This window comes from Saimiri boliviensis, chromosome 5, assembly GCF_048565385.1.
Source record: "Saimiri boliviensis isolate mSaiBol1 chromosome 5, mSaiBol1.pri, whole genome shotgun sequence".
Lineage (NCBI taxonomy): Eukaryota > Metazoa > Chordata > Mammalia > Primates > Cebidae > Saimiri > Saimiri boliviensis.
This window is the reverse complement of record NC_133453.1, coordinates 68,455,959-68,468,085: the sequence shown is the minus strand read 5'-3', so window position 1 is coordinate 68,468,085 and position 12,127 is coordinate 68,455,959. Positions and strand designations below refer to the sequence as shown.

General features: G+C 41.6%; 1 protein-coding gene across 6 annotated transcripts in view; it reads right to left on the bottom strand.

Annotated features, from left to right (window-relative positions):
• Positions 1-338: 338 nt before the first annotated feature.
• The window catches only part of METTL8 (methyltransferase 8, tRNA N3-cytidine), a 111,346-nt gene continuing 99,557 nt past the window's right edge, over positions 339-12,127 (bottom strand). For 4 of the 6 annotated variants that reach the window (XM_010352221.3, XM_074399488.1, XM_074399486.1 and 1 more), the window contains 5 exons: positions 11,623-11,686; positions 10,763-10,902; positions 3,883-3,989; positions 3,678-3,743; positions 339-529 (listed from right to left, as the gene is read on the bottom strand). In XM_010352221.3, coding sequence (XP_010350523.2) covers positions 339-529; positions 3,678-3,743; positions 3,883-3,989; positions 10,763-10,902; positions 11,623-11,686 — 568 coding nt within the window. Of the gene's footprint in view, positions 530-3,677; positions 3,744-3,882; positions 6,320-10,762; positions 10,903-11,622; positions 11,687-12,127 lie in introns of those variants that run through there. The other 2 variants (XR_012517721.1, XM_074399489.1) reach the window with 2 other exon arrangements.

Sequence of the window (12,127 nt, the reverse complement as noted above, 5' to 3'; positions counted from 1 at the left end):
ATTACTTGTAAAAAATGTCAAGTTGTGTTTTCTCAAAATTATATGACGTAATACTAATTTAATTAAATGTTTATAAAATGCAAGGAACAAATACAATGGTTAGATGTAATAAATTCAAACAAGCTTGGGCATAATCGAGTTTTCAAAACACAGAAAAAGGCACACTCTGCTGAACTACTTACACGTGCTAAAATGCACAAAGGAACTCACCTATGACAAAACAGCAGGAAATACAAATTCTCTTCTTTTTTTCTCATTGTCTTTTGCGACACAAAAGACTTACAGTAGTCCTTGAATAGCACAGTCCTCTGGCTTTGTACCTTAACATGTTACAAAGTTCAGTCTTGAGAAAGGAGTGTAGATACCATATTGGAGCTATTCTGAGTCTGGTGCAATGGTTTCTGGAATTTGCCTTGAACCCACACTCGGTGCATTTTCACTTGCTTTTTCCTATTAACTTGTAAGCGACGATCAACCAGATTTTGCTTTTCATCTAAACTGGCCTTGCAGAACATACTGTGGACTTCCCCTGTGAGACAAAAATGGCAATCAAAGATATGACATGTGACTAGGGATGGGGGAGGTCAGGAATGGAACATTGATGGAATAACTGACCATCTAAGTTTCACTTATATAAAAAACACTCTCTAGAACAATTTGGTGAAGCAAACCTGTGAAACCAAGTGAGTTTCTTCTACTTCACAAAAAATACATCAGGCATATAAAAATACACCTGTTTACAGACTAACACAGCAGACATCAACAGATATATAAAACTATTGGTTGCAGCTTTCAATATTTTGAAAGGTGCTCCCTCTCTGAGTTTTTGTTGGTTTACAGAAACTCAAAATGGCAGATTATAATAAAAGTACTCACATAAATTTGGGGAAATCCTTGAATGCAGCGTTCATTTGGTACTGTTAGAAATGCTTTTTTAAAAAATGAGAAATTGGCTGGGTACAGTGGCTCCTGCCTTTAATTCCAGCACTTTGGGAGGCTGAAGCAGACAAATCACCTGAGGTCAGGAGTTCCAGACCAGCCTGGCCAACACGGTGAAACTCCATCTCTAATAAAATAGAAAAATTAGCTAGGCATGGTGGTAGGCGCCTGTAATCCCAGGTACTTGGGAGGCTGAGGTGGGAGAATCATTTGAACCGGAGAGGCAGAGACTGCAGTGAGCCAAGATTTTGCTACTGCACTCTAGCCTGGGTGACAGAGTGAGACTCTGTCTCAAAAAAAAAAAAAAAAAAAAAAAAAGAGGGCCGGGCGCGGTGGCTCACGCCTGTAATCCCAGCACTTTAGGAGGCTGAGGCGGGTGGATCACGAGGTCAAGAGATCAAGACCATCCTGGTCAACAAGGTGAAACCCCGTCTCTACTAAAAATACAAAAAATTAGCTGGGTATGGTTGTGCGTGCCTGTAATCCCAGCTACTCGGGAGGCTGAGACAGGAGAATTGCCTGAACTCAAGAGGCGGAGGTTGCGGTGAGCCGAGATCGTGCCATTGCACTCCAGCCTGGGTAACAAGAGTGAAACTCCATCTCAAAAAAAAAAAAAAAAGAGAGATTGGCTAGAGATAAGTAATTTTCCTTCCTTTTTTTTTTTTTTTTTTAATAAGTTTCGCTCAGTTGCCCAGGCTAGAGTGCAATGGTGCAATCTTGGCTCACTGCAACCTCTGCCTCCTAGGTTCAAGCAATTCTCTTGCCTCAGCCTCCCAAGTAGCTGGGATTACAGGTGCCTGCCACCATACCCAGCTAATTTTTATATTATTTATTTATTTATTTTTTTGAGACGGAGTTTCTCTCGTTACCCAGGCTAGAGTGCAATGGCGTGATCTCGGCTCACTGCAATCTCTGCCTCCTGGTTTCAGGCAATTCTCCTGCCTCAGCCTCCTGAGTAGCTGGGATTACAGGTACACGCCACCATGCCCAGCTAATTTTTTGTATTTTTAGTTAGAGACGGGGTTTCACTATGTTGACCAGGATGGTCTCAATCTCTTGACCTCGTGATCCACCCACCTCAGCCTCCCAAAGTGCTGGGATTACAGGCTTGAGCCACCGCGCCCGGCCATTTTTATATTTTTCATCTTTTTTTTTTGAGACGGAGTTTTGCTCTTGTTACCCAGGCTGGAGTGCAATGGTGTGATCTCGGCTCACCGCAACCTCTGCCTCCTGGGTTCAGGCAATTCTCCTGCCTCAGTCTCCTGAGTAGCTGGGATTACAGGCACGCGCCACCATGCCCAGCTAATTTTTTGTATTTTTAGTAGAGACGGGGTTTCACCATGTTGACCAGGATGGTCTCGATCTCTTGACCTCGTGATCCACCTGCCTCGGCCTCCCAAAGTGCTGGGATTACAGGCGTGAGCCACTGAGCCTGGCCAGTTTTCCTTCTTTCTTTCTATTTTGAATATGTATTGGTTTTTTAGAGACAATGTCTCATTCTGTTGCCTAGGCTGGAGCACAGTGATACAATCATAGCTCACAGTAGCCTCAACCTCCCCGCCCAAGTGATCCTCCCACCTTAGCCTTCCAAGTAGCTAGGACTACAGGTGTGCACAACCAGCCCAGCTAATTTAAAAAACTTGTTTTGTAGAGACAGGGTCTCATTTTGTTGTGTAGGCTGGTCTCAAATTCCTGGCTTCAAGCAATCTTCTCACCTTGACCTCCCAAAGTGCTGGGATTACAGGTGAGCACCCCTGTGATGGCCCAAGTTAAGTATTTTCTATAAACTTGTCCAATTTCCTCCTTTAGCTGTGGCATATCATCAGTTTTTTTCATATCTGGGCTAACAATATCTCCAAAATGGAATAGCCTTCACCTTCCTTTGGCTATGAGGATAAAACAAGAGATTCTTTAAAGCAGTTTTTTTTTTTTTTTTTTTAAGACGGAATCTTGCTCTTTTTGCCCAGGCTGGAGTGCAATGGCTCACCAGAACCTCCGCCTCCCAGGTTCAAGCAGTTCTCTTGCCTCAGCCTCCTAGGTAGCTGGGATTATAGGCACATACCACCACACCCAGCTAATTTTCTATTTTTAGTAGAAACAGGGTTTCTCCATGTTGGTCAGGTTGGTCTGGAACTCCCAACCTCAGGTGATCCACCCACCTAGGCCTCCCAAAGTGCTGGGATTGCAGGCATGAGCCACCGTGCCCGGCTTTTAAAGCAGTTTTTTTTTTGTTTTTTTTTTTTTGAGACGGAGTTTCGCTCTGGTTACCCAGGCTGGAGTGCAATGGCGCGATCTCGGCTCACCACCACCTCCGCCTCCTGGGCTCAGGCAATTCTCCTGTCTCAGCCTCCTAAGTAGCTGGGATTACAGGCACGCGCCACCACGCCCAGCTAGTTTTTTGTATTTTTAGTAGAGACGGGGTTTCACCATGTTGACCAGGATGGTCTCGATCTCTCAACCTCGTGATCCACCCGCCTCGGCCTCCCAAAGTGCTGGGATTACAGGCTTGAGCCACCGCGCCTGGCCTTAAAGCAGTTTTAACTGAAAAAAAATTAAAAAGTAAAGAGCCATTTTCAACCTTTTATGTAGCTATAAGTTATAAGCATCGAAGTATGAAGACATCCAATGCTTAATCAATGACTGAAGCCTCAGTTTTATAGCTTTTGAGCTATAACTAATGAGATAATAACCAACAAGAACAATTTTGAGCAATTATTTTCTCTTGTAGATTAGCATACCTTTTGTAAAGAAATATGCTCTGGTACCATCTCCTCGAACATAAAAATTTTCAGATAAACAATGTCCTGAAAAATATGTGAAAAGAGAAACTTTTAAAGGCACTTCTTTAAAAAAAAAAAACAAAAACTAAATACTTTGATATGAAATATAAACAAGGCATTCTTTAGAATACTTAAAAACAATCTCAAACTGATATACTATTACCCTTTTTAAAACGAAGCTGAGTCTTATCATATCTTCCATAGTCTCGAAATAACAGCATTCCCCCAGGTTTCAGTAAGTTGGAGAGTCGGTTTACAACATCCTGCATCCTTTGAAAACAAAGTATTAAAAAGATACCCAGTTTGTGGAAATCTTGTTTTACATGCTGGATTTAACTTTGTTGAAGGCAAAATAAGAAAAGCTTAATAAGGCCAAAGAAATTTAAACCATAAACGTTAAGGGTAATAAAAACACAAGTATTTTGTAAAGGAGAAAAGACTACCAACTTGTTAGATGACTAGATTCAAAAGTCCTACAGTATCAAGAAATCACCCAAATGACCAGAGTGGTAACTTCACAGAGCTTGATATATGATGTCAAAGCTAAACTTTAAAACCACAGACGTTTCCTGGTACTTACAGCAAATTAAGGTAGTTCTGAGATAGACAAAAACTGAGTGTGCTTCATTTTCCTTGCAAGATAAAAAATATGCCAAAGCATCTCAAGTTGTACATATGTTGTTGTTTTTTTTGAGATGGAGTTTTGCTCTGTTGCCCAGGCTGGAGTGCAATGGCATTATCTTGACTCATTGCAACCTCTGCCTCCCAGGTTCAAGAGATTCTCCTGCCTCAGCCTCCTGAGTAGCGAAGATTACAGGCCTGTGCCACCACATTCAGCTAATTTTTGTATGCTTAATAGAGATGGGGTTGTTGGTGAGGCTGGTCTCGACCTCTTGACCTCATGATCCACATACCTCGGCCTCCCAAAGTGCTGGGATTACAGGCGTGAGCCGCCACGCCTGGCCCTACATATCTAGAGAAGGAATATCTTTCCTCCAAAATGAGCTCGTTCTCCTTTTGACTTTATTTAGTTCAGAGGTACCATCATTCACCTCATGAAAGAGAAATTATTTTTCTCCTATCCTCTCCATGTGGCCATAAAATTCTATGTCCTCTTTTTTTTAATTTTTATTTTCAATGACATTTCGATATTTCCTGTCTTTTTTGCTTCCCATTGGTACTCCCTTAGTACCAACCCCTATCTCCTTAGGCCTGGAAACAAATCTGCTTCCTAAGATTCTGTATTATTCTCCCTGTCAGTCCTTCCTGCATGTTATCAATGAATAATTCTGCTTAAAATGATAATTTTGTCAAATCATCTCCTAGCTTAAAAACTACCATGATTTTAATCCATAAGATAATATTTTAATTTCTTAGTTGAGCTCTTAAGATCTCCAATGACCCCAATTAATCTTTCCAACAGCTTTCCAATCTGAAGCAGCTCCCCTAGCCAAACTGTCATGCTTGGCTTTGAGCAGCCTCTGCCTTTGCTCACATGGTTTCCCCTCAAAGAATTCTCTCCTCCTTACTCTCTATTTAAATTTTATTCACATTCCAAGTCCTAGCTCAACAGCGGGGAGACTTTGCCTTTCTCGTTTACTGTTTATTCTACTTATCTGGCTTCCAGTCAAACATAACCCCTTATAGCTGCTCCTGATTTAGTGTTTTTGGATAAATGCTCATGGCCTTATGTGTGATTATGGGCCAGGGATGGCACAGATTTCAGATCTCATATTAATGCTGAGTGACAGCATTGGCTGCCTACAGAGCTCTGAGAAGGACTCATAAAGCTCATTGGGAGTTAGAGTACAAAATTGATTATCAATGTCTGCAATGGGCAGAGAATGGTAAATGGCAGCTTCTGTGCTAAGTCCTTGTTGTCTCTGTTCCGTTTAAGCTACTTAAAGCTGCTGAGGTTTTCCTATTTGAAAATAATTAAATGTTTAGATCCGATAATCTGTAAATTCCTTCCAATTAAAACATTGTTCAGTGGAAGAGTGAAGTAAAAGCCAGATTATGTCAGGTTATGAAGGAAGTAGATACTGAGAAAATGAAAGCAGCTATAAAACAAGAGAAGTAGGACAGGAGGTGGCACGATTAGGTGAAAAGCCCTTTAAAAAAACTAGAACATAAGGATATAAAAGAAAAAAACAAAATTATTGTTTGTTTATTCTATGACAGGTTATTTTCACACTGTGCTTATATCGTAGGCTTTGCCAATGAAAGAAAATCGTATCTAAATTTTAAAATATTCCCTTTTGGGATAACTGTTTTATGTACAGAGCAAAATATTTCTGTAATTATTAGTCAAACAAGCATGAAAGTAAAATGCAGAAAAAAAAACACTTTAAAATGTACACCTCCTTCTGCAAATCCTTTCCTCCCAACTATCCTTTAATGTCTGGGGTTGAAAATAGAGGCAAGGAGCGGGAGCTACTTTTCTTGATCATTTCATCCTGGTTCATAGTGCAGTTCCCGAGCCAGTTCCTGAGAACTGCAGGTGGGAGTGGGCTGGGGTGAGATGGACAAGACAGGAATGGTACGAAGTCCCTTTTCTTTCTTCATCCTACTTGAACCAACTCTGCTGTCTTCACTTATCTCTGGATAGAGGGAGATGAGAAGGAAAAGAAGAGATAAAAAATGTACTGATTGCCTCCTTTATGCTTGGCTCTGTAATATTTTCTGCTTTCATTTCAGTGACAAGAAGGACAATTTGCTTTTCTTTTGTAGCCACCTACAATTTATTCTCACTTAAGCTGGGCCTTCCAGCTTGTGACTGAATTTTCCAGGCTACCAAGATTCCACATTTCTAGAACTTTTCTGGGGTTGAATCTACTACTATAGTCCTAAGTGATCCCATAGAGATTGCCTTGCCTTTATTTTTTTCTCTTTTTGAGACAGGGTCTTACTCTGTCGCCCAGGCTGGAGTACAGTAGCGTGATCTTGGCTCACTGCAACCTCTGTCTTCCAGGTTAAAGCCATTCTCCTGCCTCAGCCTCCCAAGTAGCTGGGATTACAGGCATGCACTACCTTGCCTGAATAATTTTTGTATTTTTATTATTTATTTAGTTGAGGTGGAGTCTCACTCTGTCTTGCCCAGGCTAGAATGCAATGGCACAATCTCGGCTCACTGAAGCCTCCGCCTCCCAAGTTCAAGAGATTCTTCTGTCTTAGCCTCCCAAGGACAGCTAGTGCTCGACTTATGACCACGATTGGTTCCGACAGACCGGTCGTAACACGATTTGGTCGTAAGCTCAGTAGGCTATATGTACAGTACTGTGAAATGATGTTTAAAAAATCTTTAAGTCATATTTTATCATAATTTTCTTTCATTGTTATATATCATAATTTTCTTTGTTCATTTTATGCCATTTGTATCATCTCTACACCATTTTGTTTCTTATTTTTACATTTGTCAGGTTTAAGTAAAACACTGCATTACCAGTACAATTGGTTTAATATTTGCAAAACATACAAAATTACAAAATACAGGTACATACAAAAATACAAAATACAGATGTAAAAAATACCATAGGAAACATTCTCCATTTTGTGGATGGGCCCACTTCGTTGCTTTGTTATAACTGTTGATCGCATGGGTGCAGAACCTTTCACAGCTTCATGAATTCTTTCTTTATCTTTCAAAATCGTCGATGCAGTCGAGTGTGATAACTTCGTATCACGTGAGATCACATTCACTTTCTTTCTTTTTTTTTTTTTTTTGAGGCAGAGTTTCACTCTTGTTATCCAGGCTGGAGTGCAATGGCACAATCTCGGCTCACTGCAACCTCCGTCTCCTGGGTTCAGGCAATTCTCCTGCCTCAGCCTCCTGAGTAGCTGGGATTACAGGCATGCGCCACCATGACCAGCTAATTTTTTGTATTTTTAGTAGAGATGGGGTTTCACCATGTTGACCAGGATGGTCTCGATCTCTTGACCTCGTGATCCACCCGCCTCGGCCTCCCAAAGTGCTGGGATTACAGGCTTGAGCCACCGCGCCCGGCACATTCACTTTCTTTCCTCCTTCATACTGCTTAATTACCTTCATTTTTCGTGTCGAGATCTATGGCCTTTCTTTCCTTCTTGGCAGGCTGAGGCGTAGACAAAGACAATTTCCTCTTGGTAGACATCTTGGGAGGGGTTTGATGAAAAATATCCAAGACACAAAACACAAATTGCTGTACCGAGTCTGGGATAACAGTTGAAATGGTGCACATGGAGATGGTAGTGCTGCCGGAAGCTGGTCCGCACTGTCGTAGGCCCAGCTGGGCAACGTTTGCGCTGCCAGACGCGGAGCAGGCGTGGCTAGCGATTGTGGTCGTAAAGTCGAATGGTCGTAAGTTGCATAGGTCATACGTCGATCAATACCTGTAGCTGGGACTACAGGCTTGTGCCACCACACCCGGCTAATTTTGTATTTTTCCTAGAGATAGGGTTTCACCATGTTGTCCAGGCTTGTCTTGAACTCCTGACCTCAGGTGATCCACCAGCCTTGGCCTTCCAAAGTGCTGGGATTACAGGCGTGAGCCACAACATCCAGCCTTTTATTTTTTTATTTTTGAGACAAGGTCTCGCTTTGTTGCCCAGGCTGGAGTTCAGTGGCACAATCTTGGCACACTGCAACCTCTACCTCCTGGGTTCAAACTACTCTCTTGCCTCAGCCTCCCCAGTAGCTGGGATCACAGGCATGTGCCACCACACCCAGCTGATTTTTGTATTTTTAGTAGAGATGGGGTTTCACCATGTTGGAGAAGCTGATCTTGAACTTCTGGCCTCAAGCGATCCTCCTGCCTTGGCCTCCCAAAGTGTGTTGCAATTACAGGTGTGAGCTACCATGCCTGGCCTGCCTTGCCTTTTAAAAAAAGTTAATATCTCCCCCTTTCTATTCATTCACCTTATTTCTAGATCATTTCTATGTAGGTAAGCCAGTGGCCACTGACATGATACATCTGAATTACTTTTATAATACATAGAATGAAATACTGTATTATAGAAGTGATCTTCCCAAGGTATTTGCTTTTTCTTCTCTCTCTTTCTCTCTCGCTTTTTTTTTTTTTTTTTTAAGGCAGAGTTTCGCTCTTGTTGCCTAGACTGGGGTAAAATGGTGCGGTATTGGCTCACTGCAACCTCTGCCTCCTGGGTTCAAGCAATCCTCCTGCCTCAGCCTCTCAAGTAGCTAGGATTACAGGCACACAGTAGAAATGGGGTTTCACCATGTTAGCTACATCTGGTCTCAAACTCCTGATCTCAGGTGATCCGCCCACCTCAGCTTCCCAAAGTACTGGGTTTACAGGTGTGGGCCATCAAGCCCAGCCATTTTTTATATTTTTTAGTAGAGACGGGGTTTCACCATGTTGACCAGGTTGGTCTTGAACTCCTGACCTAAGGTGATTCACCCACCTTGGTCTCCCAAAGTGCTGGGATTACAGGAGTGAGCTACTGTAACCAACCTTTCTCTTCTCTTTTTTTTTTTTTTTTTTTTTTTTGAGATGGAGTTTCGCTCTTGTTACCCAGGCTGGAGTGCAATGGCACGATCTCAGCTCACTGCAACCTCCACCTCCTGGGTTCAGGCAATTCTCCTGCCTCAGCCTCCTGAGTAGCTGGGAGGACAGGCACACGCAACCATGCCCAGCTAATTTTTTGTATTTTTAGTAGAGATGGGGTTTAACCATGTTGACCAGGATGGTCTTGATCTCTTGACTTCGTGATCCACCCGCTTCAGCCTCCCAAAGTGCTGGGATTACAGGCTTGAGCCACCGCGTCTGGCCCTCTTCTCTTTAACATTCAATTCAAATCATGAGAAAATACATTATCTGAACTAATTTCAAATAGTCTTTCTGTGGTCATATTTAGAATTTAAATGTTTCTTGTTATGGGTGTCAAATAGGAAATCTTGTTCTCTATCCACCTACTCTATCCTTTTAACTGTTCATATAAGGAAACAAAACACATAGATGACATCTTTCTATTAGTACCTGAACAATGCCTACAGTCTAAACAGATTAGCAGGAAGAAATACGTTCTAGAAACCGGGAGGAAACAGTACCTTCATGAAACCTGACATATTTCACTAGGTGCTAATGTATCTTTCTCTCATATTTATTTGGAAATGGAATTTGTTCTTCTACAAGTAATCAAAGTACTCATTTCTGAATGGGAAGTAAAAGAATTGTAAAGGGTCCTAGTTGCCTTTTAACTGAAAAGAAAGAAGGACATAGTAACTCAGTTTCTATGGAAAAGGGTCACACTTATCAAACAAAAAGTGGTTGACGACAGGTAAGTCTGTATCTCCTACCAGGAAACCGTGAGAACCCAATTTTAAGAAACGTTGTGAAAGCACAGACCTGATACTTACCATATATGCACTTTCATACATAGAAGGTGGCAAGATTTTAAGAAAGGTAATCATTTTAATTGCCAGTAATATCTCTTTATGTTTTCTCTCTGGAGAAAAGCTATATTTATAATTTTAAAACATTGTATGAAAATTTAAGTCATGAATATTTAAATGATGGCATCAGGCTAACCTTAGATCATAAAGATCCAAGGATAATCTGGCAAATCTTAATAACTCCTAATTCCCCAGTGTGTTTCTTTAAAACAAAAAATTTAAAGCGCATCAACAGGCCTTTGTGAAGCCAAACAGATTTCAAGCCCACCTCTTCATGAACATTCAGGAAGACACTACACTAAAGATGTTTGTTTCTGATTACCAAGTAGAATTTCCCTCTTGGGAGTCTATTAGGTTGTTCTGAATTTGTAATTTCCTTGAAGCACTGTCACTTTTAATAGGTATGTGTCTTGCCAGAATATGCTCACTTCATTCTGACAGTGACAGAAAGCTCATTAATGAAGTAGTCTGACCAGTTTCTTTCTAAAAGTATGAAGAAAGGAAAAACTGCCTTTAAAAGGCTACATATTATACATAATGTCGTTCACTAAATAATAAATTCAAAAATTGTCATTTTTGCCTTGATAGTTCTGAAAACCACTACTGATAAAGGAGCTTTACACATCTGCTTTGCCCTTTCATCTTCATTTACCTGTCAGGATGAATAGAAGAGAGCACAAAGACAAGGAGAATGACATCCAGGATCCCATCTGGAAAAGGGTAAGGTAAGCCATCATCACATACATCATGAACAAAGGCAAAACACTGGGCTGCTCTGTAGGACGAGTGTGACTGTCACGATAAAGGAACAGAAAGCAAAAAGAGGAGTTAGACTTCCGGGATTTTTTTTTTTTTTTAATAAAAAGGTCAAAATTTTAACCTTTTCTCCCAAAAGCCTTTCCTCTGTCAACCTGAACACTTTTTTCCAATTGAGTATTGTTAGCTTATTTCAAGCTGCCCTAAAAATATTAAGGCTAGCCCTTGGCCTTGAGAACAAATATCCTTCACAATCCCTCTTTAACTTTAAAAGTGGAGGAGGGTAGGGTTTCTGAGTTAGCAGGTAGCATAGTCAGAGGCCTGCTCTGGGTTGCTGTTTCTGTCCATTCTGTTTGGACAACAATAATTCATGGGCAGCCATACATTCTGAATTTTGTAGGTCAGTACCCTCTCTGGTCATTTCTTGTATGCTGTTGGCCTTTCTAGTGATCTCTTTTCCTGAGATGAAAAGCGAGTCTCCTGCCTCAGCTTCCTGAGTAGCTGGGACTGCAGGAGTGTGCCACCACACTCAGCTAATTTTTTATTTTTAGTAGAGACAGGGTTTCACCATGTTGGCCACGCTGGTCTGGAACTCCTGACCTCAGGTGATCCGCCCACCTCAGCCTCCCAAAGTGTTGGGGTTACAGGCACGAACCACTACACCAGGCCTCTAGTGATCTTAAAATCAAAACAACTTTTATTGTTCTAGGGTAATATCACAGGCATTAGTCGGTATGATTCCCAGGAGTAGCATACCTTTACGAGCTCCACGGCTCCAGAAGCAAAATCACAACAATAAAGAAAGGACTCTGGAGAGTTCCTATGAAGATGGAAGAAATATTTATTTGTTTTTTAGAGACAGGGTCTTGCTCTGTTGCCCTAGGTTGGAGTGTAGTAACATGACCATAGCTACCTATAACCTTGAGCTCCTGGGCTCTAGCGATCTTCCTTCCTCAGCCTCCTGAGTAGCTAGGACTACAGATGTGCCCCACCATGCCCAGCTAATTTAAATTTTTTCTGCAGAGATGGGGGTCTCACTATGCTGCCCAGGTTGATCTTGAACTACTGTTCTCAAATGATCCTGCCTCAGCCTCTCAAACTGTTGGAATTATAGGTGTGGGTCAATGTGCTTGGCCAGAAGAAATATTTAAATCTGGAGTCCAGATATGCTCAAACTAGAGAAGAAAGGAAACTATAGGTTTGACTTGTTAATAAGTATTTCCACCCTCCACACCCCGGCTTTGTTTTGAGACAGAGTCTC